The sequence below is a fragment of the Megalobrama amblycephala genome, linkage group LG3, assembly GCF_018812025.1.
Source record: "Megalobrama amblycephala isolate DHTTF-2021 linkage group LG3, ASM1881202v1, whole genome shotgun sequence".
NCBI lineage: Eukaryota > Metazoa > Chordata > Actinopteri > Cypriniformes > Xenocyprididae > Megalobrama > Megalobrama amblycephala.
In genome coordinates this window covers 10,794,970-10,818,429 of record NC_063046.1, presented here as the reverse complement: position 1 = coordinate 10,818,429, position 23,460 = coordinate 10,794,970, and the positions used below count along the sequence as shown (strand labels likewise).

At 37.9% G+C, this 23,460-nt stretch overlaps 1 protein-coding gene across 3 annotated transcripts in view; it reads left to right on the top strand.

Annotated features, from left to right (window-relative positions):
- Window positions 1-23,160, top strand: part of pcsk6 (proprotein convertase subtilisin/kexin type 6) — a 121,136-nt gene extending 97,976 nt beyond the window's left edge. For all 3 annotated transcript variants that reach the window (XM_048183811.1, XM_048183810.1, XM_048183812.1), the window contains exons 18-21: window positions 2,290-2,393; window positions 7,271-7,400; window positions 12,787-12,899; window positions 22,274-23,160. In XM_048183811.1, the coding sequence (XP_048039768.1) occupies window positions 2,290-2,393; window positions 7,271-7,400; window positions 12,787-12,899; window positions 22,274-22,374 (448 nt within the window). In that variant the 3' untranslated portion in view covers window positions 22,375-23,160. The remainder of the gene's footprint in view (window positions 1-2,289; window positions 2,394-7,270; window positions 7,401-12,786; window positions 12,900-22,273) is intronic.
- The last annotated feature ends 300 nt before the right edge of the window (window positions 23,161-23,460 follow it).

Here is a 23,460-nt window from a genome sequence, read left to right as displayed (position 1 = left end):
TAATCTGTCAGGGTTATATATCGTGATGTGCTGTGTTTTGAAGTGCGGATAGAGACCAAATGCCTGGAGTCTTTTAGATTCACATTCTCTGCGTCACACTTGCTCGAATGATTATTGAAACGGTTCTCTTCCCCTGTCATTTTCAACCACTGACCCACAGTTCCCTTGCAAAACAGTTCTTTGAGCCAAGACAAAATCAACCCACTGTGAAGAAGATTGTAGAGTTGTTTTCTCTGACACACATTAAGTCTTGTCTTGGATTCAGACTCACTGGTTACTCTGATTTGTTTGAAAATATAATTTACTATATATATATATATATATATATATATATATATACTTACAACGTGCATTTTATATATATATATATATATATATATATATATATATATATATATATATATATATATATATATATTGGAAATTCCAGTGATGTTGTAATAATAATAATAATTATTATTATGGTAAGCATTATTTTTGGGCAAGTTGGTTACAGTGTCAACTTGGAAATAATTTATTATATACATAAATATACTATTCTAAATATTAAAATGCTTTATTATTTATTTCTATAACATACAGTCATGTGAAAAAGAAAGTACACCCCTTTTGAATTCTATGGTTTTACATATCGGGATATAATAAAACATCATCTGGTCTTTAGCAGGTCTTAAAATTAGGTAAATACAAACTCGATTGAACAACAACACATGACATATTGCACCGTGTCATGGTTTATTTAACAGAAAACAAAGTCAGGTGCTGATAATCAAATGTCAGTAAGTGTGATCACCTCTATAAAAGCAGAAGTTTTGTCAGTTTGCTGGTCTAGAGCCTTCAGGTGTGTGTTAACACAATGCCAAGGAGGAAAGACTTCAGAAATGATCTTAGAGAAGCAGTTGTTGCTGCCATTAATATAGGAAGGGTTATACAGCCATTTCCAAACAATTTGAAGTCCATCATTCTACAGTTAAGGAAGACTATTCACAAGTGGAAAACATTTAAGACAGTTGCCAATCTTCCCAGGAGTGGATGTCCCAGCAAATTCACCCCAAGGATAGACTGTGCAATGTTCAGAGAAATTGCAAAACACCCAAGAGCTACATCTCAGACTCTACAGGCCTCAGTTAGCATGTTAAATGATAAAGTTCATGGCAGTACAATTTGAAAAAGACTGAATAAGTATGGCATGTTTGGAAGGAGAAAGCCTCTTCTCTCTAAAAAGAAAATGGCAGCACAGCTTAGGTTTGCAAAGTTGCATGTGAACAAACCATAAGACTTCTGGAACAAAGTTCTTTGGACAGACGAGACCAAAGTGGAGATGTTTGGCCATAATGTAGAGCGCCACGTTTGGGGAAAACTAAATACCGGATATCAGAACAAACACCTCATACCAACTGTCCATCATGCTTGTGGAGCGGTGATGATTTTTGGCATGTTTTGTAGCAACAGTCATTGAGTCGACCATGAACTCCTCTGTATACCAAAGTATTCTAGAGTCAAATGTGAGGCGATCTGTCCGACAGCTAAAGCTTGGCCAATTTTGGTAATGCAACAGGACAATGATCACAAGAACACCAGCAAATCTACACCAGAATGGCTGAAAAAGAAAAGAATCAAGTCTTTCAGTGGCCCAGTCAAAGTCCAGACCTCAACCCAGTTGAAATGCTGTGGCAGGACCTTAAGAGAGCTGTGCATAAACAAATGCCCACAAACCTCAATGAACTGGAGCAACGTTGTAAAGAAGAGTGGGCCAAGATTCACTCACAATGATGTGAGAGACTGATAAAGTCATACAGAAAACGATTACTTCAACTTATTAATAAAGTTGGTTCTACAAGCAACTGAATTATAGAGTGTACTTAGTTTGTCACACATGGCTGTAATATGTGTAATATGTCATGTGCTGTTGTTCATCTGAGGTTGTATTTACCTAATTTTAAGACATGCTAAAGACCAGATGATTTTTTGATTATGTCCTGATAACTATGTCCTGGTGTACTTTCTTTTTCACATGACTGTTATAACAATAGTAATAATAATAATAATTATTATATTATATACATACATTTTGTTTTGCTCTTGGTGTGAATAGTCTTAATTTGCGTAAAAAGTTTTGATATGTAAATGTTGCCGTCACGTTAATGTCATTTTGATATAACTGCTGTTTATGCTTTCCATGATGAAAGACTTATGATTTTTGCTTTCCATGATAAAACTGTGGAAACATTGCAGTGAATTGTGATATGAGTTTAATTTTTCTCTCTTCTTATTTTTTCCTGATTAAAGTCTGGCAGGAATGACCTGCGTTCCACAGTGTGCCAATGGAACTTATTTTAACTTGGAAGAAATGAAGTGCAGCCCTTGCCACATCTCCTGCTCCACATGCACAGGTCAATTCTATTCTATTCTATTCTATTCTATTCTATTCTATTCTATTCTATTCTATTCTATTCTATTCTATTCTTATATTCCAATTTGCTGTACTTACTGTAAATATCACAGCCACAAGTAATTTGTCAGCCATTATATTCAGAACAAATGCAATTTTATACAACAAACGATAAACAAAAATTCCTAGTAGTATCATAAAGGTCAATACAGATGAATTGATCGTGGCCCAATTTTTTTACGTCAGCATTTATCAGCTCTGGTTTTCAAGGTCCACCGTCCTACCCTGAACAAAAATACACCGCTAATTAAAGGTCCCGTTTTTCGTGGTTTTTTGAAGCTTTGATTGTGTTTATAGTGTGCAATATAACATGTGTTCATGTTTCACGTGTAAAAAAACACAGTATTTTTCACATAATTTACTTATCTGTATACCGCTGTTTCCACTGTCATAAAAACGGGCTGATGACTTCCTTGTTCTATGAAGTCCCTCCTTCAGAAATACGTAACGAGTTCTGATTGTGCCAGCGGTTCCTGTGTTGTGATTCGACAGCTCTGAGCGCTCCTTGCACGGAAAGGTCACGCCTCTTACCATAACATGGAGATGCACGCGCTCAGTGTTATTGTAAACATGTCTTTAATTTTACCCTATCAATTTGAGCCGGAATCAGACCCGGTGATTGGACTGCGGGATGAAAATAACAGCGTTTCGACGACATGGCGACAAACACACTCTACAAACGCAACTCTTGTGTATTCCTGTGGGCGGAGGTTAGTCAAAAAACTGTTTTAGTGACGTCATTAAAGAAGGAAGTAGAGGGATGTAGTCCAAACTGGCCGTTCGATGTAGGCGACTTCTGTTAAATAAAATATCTCGCTTGGCATTGAACTTTGAGCTTTAAAATTTTACAGATATTATTTATACTCTAACAACAACATTACACACTAACTAAAGTTTGAAACATGGGATCACGAAGAACGGGACCTTTAATGTCTTTGAAAATTCGAAAAAATCAACAATTACAGACAGGTAAACTGTCACAGACCTTGAAGGCCAGAGCTGATAAACCATGATTTACATCAGTATACTCAGTGTTGGGGAAGCTACTCTGAAACTGTAGTTTGACAAGCTACAAGCTACTCATGAATTAAAGTAGTTAAACTACAGTCAAGCTACCCTTTTGAAAAAGTAGTTAGCTACATTACAAGTTACTATCAAAAAGTAGCTAGCTACATTGAAACTACTTTTTTTTTAAATTACATAGCATATTACAAATAACTGGATAACTGTTAATGAAGAATGTTTAAGTAAGATGTTTGGGGTTTAAACAAAGCAATGCACTACAATTGTGATTTCAAAGCATAGTGTTTTATTTTGTAAACTATATCAAAAAATACAATACTCAAATGTATATAGGCTACTCAAATGTCAATACTCCTATATCTCACACTGACTCTCTTTGCACGCTTTATATATATTAAAATTCTGAATGTATTATAAGTTTTGTTTTTCATGCGAGAGGACCGACGACCAATTGCACTCTGCAGTTTCAGAAGTGATTACTAGCCTACACAGAAATGCAGGATTCACGCTCAAAATGGCTACCATAACCATAACACGGGACAAAAATGTGCAATAATAAAAATAAGCATAAATGCAGACTAGAAAAATATTAGAATTTTTGTATCAATATTTTTAAAATTCTATTCCAATTATTTGTAAAATGACTTAACATCTTAAATGTCTCTACGCGAATCATGCGCATCTCGCGTGAACATTCTTATACCCGAGCAACCGATTTTATTAGATCAGCGCACTAAGCTATGTTGTTGTTTTCTATTCAGTTGACGGATGCTTTGCCAATGCAATGACTCAAAACACTGCGTTAGTGATCTTATGTTCATTATAAAACTGGCAGGACAGATTAGACTATGGCGGGTCACCACTGTAATAAAATATAACAATGTAATATAACAGCGCAGTTCACTCACAGGACATTGCAGATGCAAAGCTGACTCAAATATTGCTCTCTGAATATGAAATGAACTCAATGCAAAAGTAGAGGAATGAGATCAGATGTCTTCCCTAACTTGTTTACCACAGGAGCAGAATCAATTCGCAGTGAGAGACGCAAGAGTAAAGAGTTTGTCTTGTTTTCAGGACAGCAGGAGTGAAAGAGCCTCTGCCAGTCCTGTTTCACTATTGCTGCTCAGCCTTAGAACTTAATTAACTTAGTTCATTATACCAACTCACCAGAGACGACTGATAAGCCGTGAGTTGTTTGCTTTCCAAGTTCGCTGAAATGTGGAGAGCTAATGTTATAGACACAGCGTGGCGGAGGGAAGTAAATTGACAGATTAGCCCGAGTGTGTGTGTGTGTGTGTGTGTTTTTTACCTCATTTAACATAGTCATGGACTCCATTCCAAACCCTATAGTGAGCTATAGGGTATTTTAGGCAGCATTTTAAGACCTTAAAGGGATAGTTCACCCAAAAATGAAAATTTGATGTTTATCTGCTTACCCCCAGCACATCCAAGATGTAGATGACTTTGTTTCTTCAGTAGAACACAAATGATGATTTTTAACTCCAACCGTTGCGGTCTGTCAGTCGTATAATGCATGTCAATGGGAACTTCGTCTATAAGAGTAAAAAAAAAAACATGCACAGACAAATCCAAATTAAACCCTGCGGCTCGTGACGACACATTGATGTCCTAAGACACGAAACGATCGGTTTGTGCGAGAAACTGAACAGTATTTATATGATTTTTTACCTCTAATAAACCACTATGTCCAACTGCATTCAGCATCTGGTGTGTGAGGTCTGAAAACGCGCTCTGATGCCGGAAGTGATCTCTCGCGCTTATACTTCAATGAGTGCGAGAGATCACTTCCGGCCGGTGTGCATCTTGAGACAAAACAAAGGCGCTGACATAATTTAAGATATATTTTAAGCTGCTTTCAGTTAAAACAGCTCAAACATGCATTTTAGTCTTGGACTAGGCTTAAGCCTTGTCTATGAAATTGGGGGAAAGTAGGAAATATTATTATCTAAAAGCAGCATGGCATGCATCATTCGTGGAGATGACAATCCCACAATGCACTGCAACATACTCCATCTAAATTAGTAGACTGAGAAGGAGTCTTGTTTATTTCATTCAGTGCTGATTTTTTATTTTTTTTTTGCTTCAAAACATTTCAGATTAAGATTTTTTTAATGTTTTTGAAAGAAGTCTCTTCTGCTCATCAAGACTGCATTTATTTGATCAAAAATAAAAACAGTAATATTGTATATTATTACAAAAAATATTATTACAATTTAAAATCACTGTTTTCTATTTGAATATTCACTACTTGTCAAAAGTTTGGCAATATTACTATTTTTAATGTTTTTGAACGAAGTCTCTTATGCTTATTAAGGCTGCATTTATTTCATAATAAATACAGAAAAAAACAATAATATTGTGAAATATTATTACAATTTAAAATTATGGTTTTCTATTTTAATATACTCCAGTCTTCAGTGTCACATGATCCTTCAGAAATCATTCTAATATGCTGATTTATTTTCAATGTTGGAAACGGTTGTGATGCTTAATATTAATTTTTAACCTGTGATATTTTTTCACAGAATAAAAAATTTTTGATGAATAAAATGTTTAAATATATCAGCATTTATTTAAAATATAAATCTTTTGTAACAATATACACTACCATTCAAAAGTTTGGGGTCAGTAATTTTTTTTCTTTCTTTTTTTTTGAAAGAAATTAATACTTTTATTCAGCACGGTTGTGTTAAATTGATAAAAAGTGATAGTAAAGATTTATATTGTTAGAAAAGATTTATATTTTGAATAAATGCTGATATTTTTTAACTTTTATTCATCAATGAATCCTGAAAAAAGTATCACAGGTTCCAAAAAAATATTAAGCAACAGAACCGTTTCCAACTTTGATAATAACTGAGTATCAAATCATCATATTAGAGTGATTTCTGAAGGATCATGTGACACTGAAGACTGGAGTAATGATGCTGAAAATTCAGCTTTGATCACAGGAATAAATTATATGTTAAAGTATATTAAAATAGAAAACCATAATTTTAAATTGTAATAATATTTCACAATATTATTATTTTTTCTGTATTTATTATGAAATAAATGCAGCCTTAATGAGCATAAGAGACTTCGTTCAAAAACATTAAAAATAGTAATGTTTCCAAACTTTTGACTGGTAGTGTATTTTATAATGTATTTATTCCTGTGATGTAAAGCTGAATTTTCAGCATCATTACTCCAGTCTTCAGTGTCACATGATCCTTCAGAAGTCATAATAACATGCTGATTTGCTGCTCAAGAAACATTTTTATAAAATTATTATTATAATTGTTGAAAACAGTTGTGCTGCTTCATATTTTTGTAGAAACCATTTTTTCCCAGAATTTTTTGATAAGTTTAATGCATCCTTGGTGAATTAAAATTATTTTTTTTCAAATCTTACTGACCCCAAACTTTTACAATGACAGCATATGTGCTTTTGATGATTATGTGCAAGCACCTTTGAAAGAGATCACATGGTTGACCTATAGAAGAGAGTCTCTCGTAATCTTGCTTTAACCAGATGAGCTGATCAGCTGAAGCAGGCAAGAAAATCGCTTTTGTGGTCTGATCCTGATGTTCATCGAATCATCTTCAGTTGAACCTGATACATTGTATACGGCCACTGATTAATGATAACGCTGCATTGCTAACGTCAGCCTCTGTCACCAGCCGTCAAAACACGCCTCGAGCGAAGACCCCAATGAAACGCACATATAAATAACGGAAAACCGATTCCAGACCACCTGCGTTGAGCTAATAGTGTGGTTGTGTTTGCAGGGCCGGGACTGGAGGAGTGCATTCAGTGTGCGCCTGACTTCTTACAGCAGGAGTGGCGGTGCGTTCAGACATGCGCTCCCGGGTACTACAGGAGCGAGGTTGCGGGATTCTCACAGAGGATGTGCCGCAAGTGAGTCATGCACACGTCTCAGATGACGACTAAACATTTGAGTACAGTTATGCTTAAAGTTATAAAGTTATGCATTCAGACAGAAACCAAAGCTGCCTTTCCACTGCACACAACAATCGGACACGACTGCCGGAATTCACCCCTTAGTGGCAGACGTAATAAACTTTCAAGCTCATTCTCCCTGTCTCTGCATTTCTAGCCTAGTATTTCCATGCAGTTGTGTTTTTCCGCATTTTACAGTGACATTTGTTAACACAGTGGTTGACTTAAACTTACAACGAACAAAAGTAATGCCTTTATCTTCCAAAAATTCACCATGGTGGAATGAATGAATGCAAACAATAAACAGCGATGCATATAGGACAAATGACCACCAATAATTTTAACCAAAACAGCATTAAAGGTCCCGTTTTTCGTGTTTTTTTGAAGCTTTGATTGTGTTTATAGTGTGCAATATAACATGTGTTCATGTTTCGCGTGTAAAAAAACACAGTATTTTTCACATAATTGACTTATCTGTATACCGCTGTTTCCACTGTCATAAAAACGGGCTGATGACTTCCTTGTTCTATGAAGTCCCTCCTTCAGAAATACATAACGAGTTCTGATTGTGCCAGCGGTTCCTGTGTTGTGATTCGACAGCAGCTTAGCGCTCCTTGCCCGGAAAGGTCACGCCTCTTACCATAACGTGGAGATGCACGCGCTCAGTGTTAATGTAAACATGTCTTTAATTTTACCCTATCAATTTGAGCCGGAATCAGACCCGGTGATTGGACTGCGGGATGAAAATAACAGCGTTTCGACGACATGGCGACAAACACACTCTACAAACGCAACTCTTGTGTATTCCTGTGGGCGGAGGTTAGTCAAAAAACTGTTTTAGTGACGTCATTAAAGAAGGAAGTAGAGGGATGTAGTCCAAACTGGCCGTTCGATGTAGGCGACTTCTGTTAAATAAAATATCTCGCTTGGCATTGAACTTTGAGCTTTAAAATTTTACAGATTTTATTTATACTCTAACAACAACATTACACACTAACTAAAGTTTGAAACATGGGATCACGAAGAACGGGACCTTTAAAAAATAATAGAATATACATATTAAATTAATAATTTATTACTTATTTGTCTATCAATAACCATGCATTTTTAAAAGTATCAAGTGTTTTTGATAAAGTTAAAGTATGAACTTTTGCTTTTTTACATATTCAGCTATCTTTAGTGTGTAATGATGCTGTTTGAGCATGAAAAAGGTCTGCAAAGTGACAAAGTCCCTCCAGCAGGAGTTCTTCTCTATATCAGTGTCACTGTTTCTGAATGCCCTGAAACACCTCCATTGTAGTCTTGAGTTTTCTTCCGGGAATGATCACACCAGTTCTGGAATCGGATACTTATGGTCAGGAATCGGATACTTTTTATAAAATTACAATTTCGATTCCTCTTATTGTTTCCTTTTTGTGCATTTTAACTTGACTTTAAACCATTCAAGCGCAAGAAGACTCTCACTTTGTTTTTTGTGCTGAGCACACATCCAAAGCGACATGCACACAGAAAGTCGCCTCTCATACATTTTGAATAATGTGCGATACTGAACTGAGTCCTCTTCTATGTCTTTTTGCACTTGAACAGACAAATACACATAAAAATATGTCAAAATATCCTCGTAAACACAGTTGGTTATGTCTTAAGTCAATGTAAACAGTTGACAAAGAAAACTCATAACAGTATTGTTACATGTTCACTGTTATCTTCCTTTAATTTGACCTAGTTTTCCCCATTCTGTTTAATTAATCATTTCTTTCACCTGTGTCCAGTTCATTATCTTGTTAAAGGGATAGTTCACCCAAAAATGAAAATTTGATGTTTATCTGCTTACCCCCAGGGCATCCAAGATGTAGGTCACTTTGTTTCTTCAGTAGAACACAAATGATGATTTGTAAAACACCACTATGTCCAACTGCATTCAGCATTCACTTAGTGAGGTCTGATCACGCTCTGACAACGGAAGTGATGTCTCGCGCTTATACTTCAATGAGTGAGAGACATCACTTCCGTTGTCAGAGCGTGATCAGACCTTACTAAGCGAGTGCTGAACGCAGTTGGACATAGTGGTGTTTTAGAGGTAAAAATTATATAAATATTGTTCAGTTTCTCACACAAACCGATCGTTTCGTGTCTTAGGACATCAGTGTGTCGTCACGAACCGCAGGGTTTAATTTGGATTTGTCTATGCAAGTTTTATTTACTTATATAAAAGAAGTTCCCATTGACCCACATTATACGGCTGACAGACGGCAACGGTTAGAGTTAAAAATCATCATTTGTGTTCTACTGAAGAAACAAAGTCACCTACATCTTGGATGCCCTGGGGGTAAGCAGATAAACATGAAATTTTCATTTTTGGGTGAACTATCCCTTTAAGTATATTGTATCCGTGCAGCTCTTAAAGTGACAGCAGCCAATATTCCTGCTGCCGTCTCTATAATAACGTTAATCAAAAATATACGATTACGTCATAGAAGATGCAACTTTTTGAATGGAAGAAAAAAGGAAGAAATACACTTTCGCTAAGATACTGGCTCTTTATAATTTATGCCGTGCAGCGATTTTCACTTGCACGTATAAGAAGATTATTACGAAGGCAGCTGACGTTAATGGAGGAATTTTCAACTTTACTCTTTAATTACAATTCCTGTTCATCAATAAAGTGAGAATCAGACCCGTTATAAATCCAAATACACTTGAAATAATTACATGAATTAATAAGTGTACTATCAAAGTAGGAATAAAAATGTTTGCCGTCGTAATGATGACAGTAGCGCACACAAAAGTAGCAACTGTTCCCTTCTCTGGCTCAGTTAGTGCTCACACTGCATGCAAACCACGCTCGAGCCCAACCGAACCGTGCTCTGACCCATCTCTTCCAAGCGGGCCAGGGCCGGCTAAATGAATGGGCACGGAACGGAGCGATCACACTTGTCAAACGAACTGGGCTTTGGGGGTCAAACTCGCTCGGGCGCGGTTCAGAGCGCCTAGTGTGAGTACACCCTTAGAATAAATGTGAATGATATCTAAGGTTTTTTTTACCTTATTGGAATCGAAATTGGAAATCAATAAGAATTGGAAATGATAAGCAAAATCGGAATCGGAATCGGAACCGGAATCGTTAAAATTCAAACGATACCCAACCCTGGACGAGGCCTGGTTGAATTGCATTGGTAGTGTGTTGACACTCGCGGTTATGGTAATATCTCAAACACTCTGGTGCTTGCTTTTTTTATCTCCATATCAATGATCAATAAGCAATCAGTTTTGCAGATAAAATCAGACAGAAGCAGCAGAGGAAGGTTCAGCACAGATCTTTCATGTATGGGTGAGATTTACAACTCCATCACTGCGTTTTAGATTCCTGTAATGTAGCATAAGGGCAGCGGGAGAGGATAGCCGCCTCTGCACTGCACAATTTATAAATCAACAGTCTTTTGCTTTATGAACGCTGTCTAAAGCAAATAGAGGCTTTTATGAAGGTCTTGGATGGTGATTGGAGTAGAGATGGGTTCTTCTCTGAGTACGGTTGATGTTCACTGGAGGCAAATAGATCAGACAGCCGTAAAACAGAGGTAAATTGTGGCCCTGAGGTAACCAATATACAGTGGAAGACATCTAGTTTGAGCTCATATACCAGCAAATGACAAAGTACATATAGTAAATACTATACAAGTGCCCAGAGGTCACATATGGAGTGCCAAGGACAGTTTTACAGCTGTTCTTCAACACTACAGCTGTTATGAATGGCCTTAGAGCTGTTGTCATTTTTTACATCAATCAGAGCTTGTATATTTTATAATGATAAATTATCCTGCTTCAAATCATAATGGGCCTGGGCCTTTATAAAAGGTGTTTATTGTGTTTTAACTGGTTTTGAGAGTGGCACACCTGCTTTACTTGAAGATTCTTCATTGGAAAGAGGGGAAGAACTTGTTTTGTATGTACACGCTTGGTATTCATTTGTGTGAAAACAAAGTTTTCTAAAGTTTGAGGTCATTTTAATAATTTTTTAAAAATAAATTAATAGTTTTAAAAGTACAAAGTCTCATGTTGTTTCAAACGTCTATGAAAGAAATTCGTATCTGTTTGGAATAACATGATGGTGAGTAAAATGATTTTTATTTAAAGGGGACCTACAGTATTACGCCTCTTTTCACAAAATGTAATATAAGTCTCTGGTGTCCCCAGAATGTGTCTGTGAAGTTTCAGCTCAAAATACCCCACAGATCATTTATTATAGCTTGTCAAATTTGCCCATATTTGGGTGTGAGCAAAAACACGCTGTTTCGTGTGTGTCCCTTTAAATGCAAATGAGCTGCTGCTCCCGGCCCCCTTTCCAGAAGAGGGCGGAGCTTTAACAGCTCGTGCTTCGGTTGCTCAACAGCAACAAAGCTGGAGAATCTCACGCAGCCAAAATGAGGATTGTCAGTAACGGTGTTCAGCCTTACATTGTTCAAACCGGAGTCGACACTGATGGAGAGACTCAGGAAGAAGTTACAACTTTTAGAATGAAACTGGACGTTTCTGAACAGTTAGTGGATAAATTTATGTTTTATAATAAGATAAATATTATAATAAGATCCCCTTATACATCACAAGGGGAGCGAAATCTGCTTGCAGAGAAAGGCTTGTCAAAACAAAGTTACTGGATTGTCCTTTTTGACGTTTTCTGGGTTGGTAGATGCACCGTGGACCCGATTATAGCACTTAAACATGGAAAAAGTCAGATTTTCATGATATGTCCCCTTTAATGTGCATATAAATTTAAGTCAGTAATGCCATAGAGATGAAGACAGAGATGTTTGTCAGATATCTAGCAGCATCATCAGTCTGACTCTCTGTTGCAGTGTGGCCCGGTGTGTGAATGAGACGAGCATCAATTCTCATTCACAGTGAACGCTCTGAGCTGTCAGAAGCACATCAGGGTATGTGATCTCTTTCAACTCGGAAAGTAATGACCTGGACTAGTAGATGTAGAGCACTGAAGTGTTTGAATTAACAAGCTCTAAACTATGTTCAGCCCCATGAACGTAAGCTCAGTGTTCCTCCTCCAAGATCCAATATCACAGTTTGATTCATGTCAACTAAAGTAACCAATACTAAAAAGTACTTAAACGGCACTTTATAATTCAAGGCATTCGCTCTTTTTACGGCTGTCACTCACTGGCATTGATGCATCAGAGCTGGTCGGCCGCACACCTTCATACATATTCATGTGATGATGCTTCTGTTCTGGTCGCCTGGCTTCCCTCGTGTTTTCAGGAAATCTGTCATTTTTATTGATCTTTTCAGACATGAAAAGAGGAGACTCATGTGAAGTTTTTCTGTCCATCTTCAGGTGTGAGGAGAACTGTTTGAGTTGCCAGGGTCCTGGAACGAGCTGCACGCAGTGCAAGGACGGATACAGCCTCGTCAGTCGGACGTGCATCATGAACGCCACCTGTAACAATGGTACGCTCCCTTGAATCGCCGTCGCTGTTAATGTTTTTGTACTATTTACTGTTAATGTTTTCTCCACATGTGGACACAGACCCCGTCAGCAGATTACGAGGGCTGCTGGAATGATTCACGGCTGATTCACGTCTCATTTCATCTCTCATTCTCAGCAGTGGGAGTCTTAATTGCAGTGTAGGAAACACTTTGTGTGTACGGAGGGGAATTTTATGAAATTTAATTATGTATTTATTTATTTTAATCGAATTAATTATCTATGTAATTAAATTATATGTAGTTAATTTATATAATTTAATATATGTTTTTATTAAAAAATGTTTATTTATTCATGTAAAGCTGATAATCTAACATGAACTACCTATTTAATTAATTTATCTTTCTCTGTTATATGAACAACCAGTCAATAATTACACTGATTGGCTCTAATGAGCATTAGGTACACATACAGCAATGACTCATGAGTCAGGCTAATTATTAGTCCTTTAATGATTTAAAAAATAATATTAATATTACACTCTAAAATATGCTGGGTTAAAAACAACCCAAGTTGGGTTGAAAATGGATAAACCCAGCGGTTGGGTTAAATGTTTGCCCAACCTGCTGGGTAGTTTTAATTAACTCAACTATTGATTCAAAATTACTGTATTGCTTGCTTAAAATGAACCCAAAATAAGTTGGAAATTAACATTTATTAATGTTTAATAAATGAACATTTAACTAATTAAACTAATTAAACAATAAAAATTTATTAAATTGCTTATTAAAGGTGCGCTAGAATTAAAAATTGAATTTACCTTGGCATAGTTGAATGACAAGAGTTCAGTACATGGAAATGACATACAGTGAGTCTCAAACTCCATTGTTTCCTCCTCCTTGTGTAAATCTCATTTGTTTAAAAGACCTCCGAAGAACAGGCGAATCTCAACATAACACCGACTGTTACATAACAGTCGGGATCATTAATATGTACGGCCCCAATATTTGCATATGCCAGCTCATGTTCAAGGCATTACACAAGGGCAGCCAGTATTAACTTCTGGATCTGTGCACAGCTGAATCAACAGACGGCAGATGGAGCAATAATAACTGACATGATCCATGATATCATGATATTTTTAGTGATATTTGTAAATTGTCTTTCTAAAAGTTTCGTTAGCATTTTGCTAATGTACTGTTAAATGTGGTTAAAGTTACCATCGTTTCTTACTGTATTCATGGAGACAAGAGCCGTCACTATTTTCATTTTTTAAACACTTGCAGTCTGTATAATTCATAAACACAACTTCATTCTTTATAAATCTCTCCAACAGTGTGTAATGTTAGCTTTAGCCACGGAGCACTATTAAACTCATTCAGAATCAAATGTAAACATCCAAATAAATACCATACTTACGCGATTAGACATGCTGCATGACGAACACTTTGTAAAGATCCATTTTGAGGGTTATATTAGCTGTGTGAACTTTGTTTATGCTGTTTAAGGCAGTCGCGAACTCCGGGGGCGGAGAGCACGAGAATTTAAAGGGGCAGCAGCCTGAATCGGCGCATATTTAATGATGCCCCAAAATAGGCAGTTAAAAAAATGAATAAAAAAAATCTATGGGGTATTTTGAGCTGAAACTTCACAGACACATTCAGGAGACACCTTAGACTTATATTACATCTTTTGAAAAGACGTTCTACGGCACCTTTAATAAATATTCACCTTTTGATTATTATTGTTTTCTCTAGTAATTATGTGTCTGATTTTTAATTTTAAACCTATTTTGGGTTCATTTTAAGCCAGACATATAGTAATTATTAAACAATAGCTGGGTTAAATAAAACGGGCAAACATTTAACCCAACCACTGGGTTTGTCCATTTTCGACCCAACTTGGCTTGTTTTTAACCCAACATTTTTAGTGTAACATTTAAAATATATAACACTCCCAATTAACTGACTTAGCAATAAGTACACATACAGTGATGAGTCATGAGATTAAGACTGATTAAAGGGTTAGTTCACCCAAAAATGAATACTATCCCATAATTTACTCACCCTCAAGCCATCCTAGGTGTATATGAATTTCTTCTTTCAGTCAAACACAATCAGAGTTATATTAAAAAATATTCTGGCTCTTCCAAGCTTTATTATGGGAGTGAATGGTACCCTAGATTTTGAAGCCCAATAAAGCGTATCCTTCCATCATAAAAGTTAATAAAGGCCTTCTGAATCCATATTTATAAATTTATAAACTAGAATCACTAGCTTCCGTATGCGAGTCAATTCGGAAAAGTGAACTTTGACCTGACACATGATGTACTGACGAACGCGGAAGTGCACAGGATAGAACAAAACAAAACACCGGTCATGAATTATAGGTCTAAAACAAGAATTTTTAAAGACTCGCTGTATGTTATTTCCATGTACTGAACTCCTGTTATTCAACTATGCCGAGGTAAATTCAGTTTTCAATTCGATGGCACCTTTAATAAGTCATTGTGATTGATTCACTAAATAAAACCGGTTCTTAAGACTCATTTGTTTTTTGAATCAGGCTACACTGTTTACTGCACTGTGTGACAATGCAATAGAAAATATTTATTTTATTTCGCAGCTCCCAGTCTTTCTCTTATCGCATTCAATCAATTCCCTACCCAACCTGGTGTTGTTGAGGAGGGTGACAGCAGCAGATGCAGTTAATCGTGCTCTATCGAGCTCTTGTGATTGATTTAGAGTGAAAGAGTGAGTTATCTGTGGAGTTTAGTGTACGTGTGTGTGCTGTTGCAAACATTAACGTAAGAGAGTGTGTTTGTGCATAAGTATTTGCCCTTCATTCTTCTGTATTGTTGCAGAAGAGAGCAAAGGCAGCGCTCTTCAACTACGTAATCTGTGAAAACATTCTACAAATTCTGTCATCATTTACTTCCCTCATATTCCATAGTCCTTTTTAGAGCTTGACATTTAAAATTCACTTTTGTTGCAAAAGAGTCACTGGGACATTGTCAAACATCTCATTTTGTGTTTGACTAAGGAAATAAAATCTTAATAATCTAATTAATTAAAATAAATGTAGATTATCTATTTAATTATATTTTATCTTTCTCCATCATGTGACCAACTAGTCTATAATTAAACATATTAGCATATACATACAGTGATGACTCATGAGTTTAAAACTGATTCATGAGTTATTTTGACTGATTCATTGAATAGAATAGTGAATCAGGCTACTAAATATTAATTCGCTATGTAATTCAATTTAAATAATTATTATTTAAATTAAAACCTTCAACTGAAACCTTAAACCTTCATTTTTTTTCACTGGCTTTCACTTTTTTTCACAAGTTTTTTTTTTTTTTTGAGGAGCTGTTATAGTCACATGAAGTTATTGAGAAGAATGATGTCACGTCAAATTGACCTGAGTTTTTACGGGGCTTTCAGACTTCAAATCTTCTCAAACACAGTTTGTTGCACAACTATAAAAGCTGCCGGTTAGAGAGCGAAGAAAAGAGGGACACAATGAGGAGAAAGATTTCAGAAGAGAGTGACGTACGGAGAAAACATAAAAGGGAAGAGAGTCGTGCGTGATTGAAAGGCTGGATAAAACGGGGATTTGTTGTAAACGGTGGTTGTGTGAGTGGAGTCAGAGCTTTGGCAGGGCAGCAACAATGCTTTCACCAGGAGCCTCTCATTCCTCTGGAACCTTCTTTCTGTACAAACTTACATAACATGACCATCAGCTCACTCAGAGAGGAGAGAGATGACAGCAGACGGTCCGCTGGTGTCAGACAATGGTGATCGAGTGTGCGGCATATGGGCTGCATCTTATTTGAGGAAAATAAAAGACACACTTTGAGGAAAATAGAAGAAACTCTAAATTTTTTTATACCACACTTGACATTTGAGATTGAAGTTAGTGACCGATGTCAACTGATTACATGTGAAATGACTATTAAAGGCGCAGTAAGTGATTTCTGAGAAACGCGGTTAAAAGTGGACCGGGCTGAGCACCAAAACACACTAGTAGCCAATCAGCAGTAGGGGGCGTATACACTCATTAGGGGGGAGGTGCCTGTGTTGCATAGCGTGTTTGTGAATTTGGGGGCGGAGCTATCAAGATAGGGGTGTGATCCTTTTGGGTAGGGCGTGTTTGTTTTGGTGATTTCTAATATCAACAGCGTTTCTCAGAAATCGGTTACTGCAACTCTAAATGCTGCTGCTTTGTTTTTTTTAATATGCATTTTCATTTTGTGTCTGAAGTGTAAGTAGTCAAAATTAAAGGTGCCATCGAATTGAAAATTGAATTTACCTCTGCATAGTTAAATAACAAGAGTTCAGTACATGGAAATGACATTGTAACGCGGTTCGTAGATGTGGGAAGAAGGAGGCGGGAACCGGCGAACATTCAACATAACTTTAATAAACAAAGAACAAAACGAAAGTAATGCCGGCAGACCCTCGCGGACGTCTGCCGGCCACACAAACATAATAAAACATAAAATAAAGTCCAGGCCTGGTCCTCTCTCGTCCTTCACGGTCGTTGCTCCTCCTTTTATGCTCCCGGAGCTCCTCCGTGAGAGACTCAAGGCCGGTGCGCCTCCCAGGTGATGCTCATTATCACTTGCGTCACCGGCCTCGCGCCGTTCCCTCACGGCTCTTGCCCGCCCTGGTCGCCACATACCCCCATCGCCCCTCGCAGGCCGGGGGGTACTCCCGCGACTGCGCTTACTCCCCCCCGGGGCCTGTCTCGGCGGCTGCAGCACCTGGGGGTAAGGACAGATGAGACGAGAGAAAGGAGACGGAAGCAAGGGGAGCGACAGGACGAGAGAGGGGAGAGAGGAAAAAGAGGAAAAAAAAAATTCTTGGTCCGGTTCCCCGACACACTGCCGCTCGGTCCTCAGCCTGCCAAGAGGCTCTTCTTCGCGGTGCCATGCGGTGGCACTGGACGCTCGGTGGACGGCCCGATCCTGGCGGCCGGCGATGGCTCCTCTGACTGAGGGCAGCCGGCAGCGAGTCCCCCGTTCCCTGCTCCTCCCCTTTATGGCGGACGGCAGCAGGCTCTGGCCCACGGCGAACGGCGGCGACTCCTCCGCTCCCTCTTGGACGGCAGCTACCCCACCTCGTCCCAGGAGCACGGCATCCGGGTCTCCGTCCCACCTGTCATTAGGCTCCAGCACCACCGCCTTGGGCAGCCTCTCGCGGTCTTCCCAATCCCGCACTGCCCGAACTCCGCAGCACCGCGATGCCCCTCAGCAGCGAGGGCTCTCCGACAGCATGTCCCTCCTTCCTCCCGGGTTTGGGCACCAATGTAACGCGGTTCGTAGATGTGGGAAGAAGGAGGCGGGAACCGGCGAACATTCAACATAACTTTAATAAACAAAGAACAAAATGAAAGTAATGCCGGCAGACCCTCGCGGATGTCTGCCGGCCACACAAACATAATAAAACATAAAATAAAGTCCAGGCCTGGTCCTCTCTCGTCCTTCACGGTCGTCACTCCTCCTTTTATGCTCCCGGAGCTCCTCCGTGAGAGACTCAAGGCCGGTGCGCCTCCCAGGTGATGCTCGTTATCACTTGCGTCACTGGCCTCGCGCCGTTCCCTCACGGCTCTCGCCCGCCCTGGTCGCCACAGACATACAGTGAGTCTCAAACTCCATTGTTTCCTCTTTCTTATATAAATCTCATTTGTTTAAAAGACCTCCGGAAAACAGGCGAATCTCAACATAACACCGACTGTTATGCAACAGTCGGGGTGTACGCCCCCAATATTTGCATATGCCAGCCCATGTTCCCAACATTATGAAAGGCATTAGACAAGGGCAGCCAGTATTAACGTCTGGATCTGTGCACAGCTGAATCATCAGACTAGGTAAGCAAGCAAGAACAATAGCGAAAAATGGCAGATGGAGCAATAATAACTGACATGATCCATGATATCGTGATATTTTTAGTGATATATGTAAATTGTCTTTCTAAATGTTTCATTAGCATGTTGCTAATGTACTGTTAAATGTGGTTAAAGTTACCATCGTTTCTTACTGTATTCACGGAGACGAGAGCCGTCGCTATTTTCATTATTAAACACTTGCAGTCTGTATAATTCATAAACACAACTTCATTCTTTATAAATCTCTCCAACAGTGTAGCATTAGCCGTTAGCCATGGAGCACAGCCACAAACTCATTCAGAATCAAATGTAAACATCCAAATAAATACAATACTTACGCGATTAGACATGCTGCATGACGAACACTTTGTAAAGATCCATTTTGAGGGTTATATTAGCTGTTTGAACTTTGTTTATGCAATGATAGAGTCGAGAGCTCGGGAGGGGGCGGAGAGCGCGAGCAATTAAAGGGGCCGCAGCCTGAATCGGCGCATTTCTAATTATGCCCCAAAATAGGCCGTTAAAAAAATTATTTTAAAAATATCTATGTGGTATTTTGAGCTGAAACTTCACAGACACATTCAGGGGACACCTTAGACTTATATTATATCTTGTAAAAAATCGTTCGATGGCACCTTTAACTTATTGAAGCTGCATAAAATAAATCTAAAAATCTCAATTTTTTAAACATTTGAAGACTTGACTTCTACACAAACATACAGTTGTCCTTATGAGTTTACATACCATTCGAAATTAAGATTTTTAGCATTTTTCAAACAAATAATATTATAATGTTGTTGCTTTTATTAAGTATTTGTCTGAAGAAGCTGCGCAACAAATATTTATATATTTAATTTACACTACCTTGAAAATGCTCACCAAAACTGCATTTATTTGATCAAAAATACAGTAATATTGTGAAATATTATTACAATTTAAAATATCTGCTTTCTATTTGAATATATTGTAAATTGTAATTTATTCTTGTAATCAAAGCTGAATTTTCAACATGTGACATACTCCAGTCTTCAGTGTCACATGATCCTTCAGAAATCACTCTAATATGATGATCTGACTTTTGTGGACATTGTGATACTTTTTTTCAGGATTCTTTGAATAGAATGCATTTTTTTACTTTTAATGTGTATTTATTTAAAAAACAAACAAACTAACAAAACATACTGTCAGGCATTTCATATCCATATTCATGGATTTGGTTTTCATTAATTCATTTTGGTTTAATTAATGCTTTATTTTGATTACATTTTACGCAATAACCAGCACATAAACATTCTTTATCACTAGAAAAAAAAAGTAGAAATAACCTGTTAAACATGAAAGTATTATGCAATCATTAATATATATATATATTTTTTATATATACTCATATAAGTATATATACTCATATATAATTATATTAATATAATTATATATGAGTGTGTATACATATATACACACACGCACATATATGTGTATAAATATGTGTGTGTATACACACACATATTATGTAAACACAAACTTTTATGTTAGATGCAATTAATCGAGATTGATTTGACAGCCCTAAAGACATTTCTCATTATATATAACCTTTTTTGTCATAAGGGGGTTTCACACCGGAGGAACCTTTTCATAATTCCTAGAACTATTGGCTGAAGTACCCAGATTTTTCCATGTTCACACCGCAGGAACTAGGAACGATTTTAGTTCTAGGAACTCCTTTTGGAGGAACTAAATTAGCTCCTACTTCAGAGTAGGGTCTAAACCAGCTCTACAGGAACTATCAGTGACATAAGTGTACGTTGATTGGTCAAACGTATGTCAAACACAGGCACCCGGCATTTTAAAAAAGCCGTGTAAACATTTACTTCTCGAACATGGAAAACAGCAATAACAGCATTTGTTGTCTGCAGGGTTATGTTCTTTTCTCCGCCTCGATGATATGTAATACCGAAATTTGTCATAGGAGATTTCATCTTAGCCCCACTTTTTTGCTCTTTCAGTCGCGTAAGTTATGTGTTTACATTCCATCTCCATTATCACGAAACCCACGAAACCACAAACACATCTCTGATCACGGCATCCACCAGTTTTTAACGTTTGTAAACGCCGCACTTAAAGGATTAGTCCACTTTTATATACACTTTTCCTGATAAATTTCCTCACCCCCATGTCATCCAAGATATCCATGTCTTTCTTTCGTCAGTCGAAAAGAAATGAAGGTTTTTGATGAAAACATTCCAGGATTATTCTCCTTATGGTGGATTTCAATGGCTACCAACAGATTGAAGGTCCAAATGTCAATTTCAGATCAGCTTCAAGGGCTTTAAACGATCCCAGATGAGAAATAAGGGTCTTATCTAGCGAAGCGATCGGTCATTTTCGAAAACAATACAACCGTTTATGCTTTAAAAACAAAATATCGCCTTGAACGTACTTTCCGCTTCCGCATTCTTCATAACGCTTACGCTGAATGTCCTACGCCTTCCCTATTCAACTTACAGTAAAAAAACTAAACTGGCGCCACGTTCGTTCTGTAAGTAGAATAGGGAAGGCGTAGGACATTCAGCGTAAGCGTTATGAAGAATGCGGAAGCGGAAAGTACGTTCAAGGCGATGTTTTGTTTATAAAGCATAAACGGTTGTAATTTTTTCAAAAATGGCCGATCGTTTCGCTAGATAAGACCCTTATTACTCATCTGGTATCGTTTAAAGCCTTGAAGCTGCACTGAAACTGCAATTTGGACCTTCAACCTGTTGGTAGCCATTGAAATCCACTATAAGGAGAAAAATCCTGGAATGTTTTCCTCAAAAACCTGCATTTCTTTTCGACTGACGAAAGAAAGACATGGATATCTTGGATGACATGGGGGTGAGGAAATTTATCAGGAAAAGTGTATTTATAAGTGGACTAATCCTTTAAAGACGCCACTGTCGGCTGCTTCAGAGTTCCTATTCCTGGTGCGAATGCAACCGGGAACATAGCCCGGGGGAGAAATTAGTTCTCTGGGAACTATCCTAGTGGCTAGAAATAGTTCCTAGAACTATTCGGTGTGAAAGACCCTATAAAGGTTCTTTAAAATTGAATCAAGAACAACAGGGTTCTAAATAGAACCCCACTGAAACTTTTTTTTAAACACCTTGTCTACACTGGATGCGAGCAGCGCAATTATAATCAGTGATGTTGTCTACACTGGATGCAGTGCAATGCCTCGTTGTACGACATACTCCAAGTACTCACGATACTTCTCATACAAAGGACAAATGGATTTGCAGAGGTCGCGTTGTCGCATCCAGTGTAGACAGCTTCTTTTGCAGCACTGCATCTGGTTTAGACATGGTGTAAGAGCGTGAGACCCGCCAAACTGGAACTCAACATAATATCACCGCTGTGGGGAAGAACTCACATGCAAAGCATGCTGGGACATGCAACCTCTAAACAGACATCAATGAGTGAAGTCTTCACGATCCAGAGGTCTAAACTTTCTCTTTCCCTTTCCCAGCGGATGAAGTGTTCTGCGAGATGGTCAAGTCCAACCGGTTATGTGAGAAGAAGCTCTTCCGTCAGTTCTGCTGCCGGACGTGTTTGATGACCGCTGGATGACAGCAAGAAAAGAGGCCATTGGACTGACCTCCTCTCTCTTTGGTTGTATTATCTAATGTACATTTTAACCTAGCTATACTGTGATTATTAATGACAGAAGTAATACTCCTCATTTCAAGAAGCCCCGTTAGGGTGCTGTTTGATTTAATCGAGATATATTTTTAAGATTGTCTGTTTTTTAAACATGCAGTACATGTATAAATTGCTTCTTTTTTATTCAAAGACATCGCTCTGAATTATGTAATAACTGTATATGAGAGAAGCCATCTGGAGCCGGCGTTCTCAGAACTGATCATGTGATTTCCAGGGAGAATGATTGCGTTGGTGTATGTCAGATAACGTTTCGAGTGATACTGCAATGTAAAGAGAGACATTAAAGAGATAGTTCACTCAGAAATTAAAATTTTGTCATTTACTCACCCTCAAGTTGTTCCAAATCTATATAAACTTCTTTGTTCTGCTGTACACAAAGGAAGATATTTGGAAAAATGTTTGTAACCGAGCAGATCTCGCTTCCCATTGACAACCATAGTATTTTTTTCCCCTACTATGGTAGTCAATGAGGGAGATCTGCTTGGTTACAAACATTCTTCCAAATATACGTGTTTGGAACAACTTGAGGGCGAGTAAATGATGACAGAATTTTCATTTTTGGGTGAACTATCCCTTTCAAGGATCATCAAGCATAATGACACTGTACATTTTAAACTATGTATCTAATGATATTTGAAATATTTGAAGGTGATATACGTCCATCAGTGCTCTGAAATATAAACCATTCCCTGATGAAAATGTGTGGCCGAGTTTCTCTTTTCCCACAGTGAGATTCGTGTGCTGGTGGTCCGTGTTTAAACTCTAATGATCATTTGTTTGTTTAGGTTTTCCGGTGTTTTTCCATGTTCTGATATCAGACCTTGTAAATATTTAGATTGGACGCAACTCTTCATGAACTGTCCGAGTCTAACCCGAAGTGACGTTTTGACTGCAGCGTCCTGAAGGGCAATTGATGAACAAACACAGTGATCATTGAAATGAAGGTTCACAGCTGCTCTTAATAATGTCAGCACACAGACACTGACGCATGTT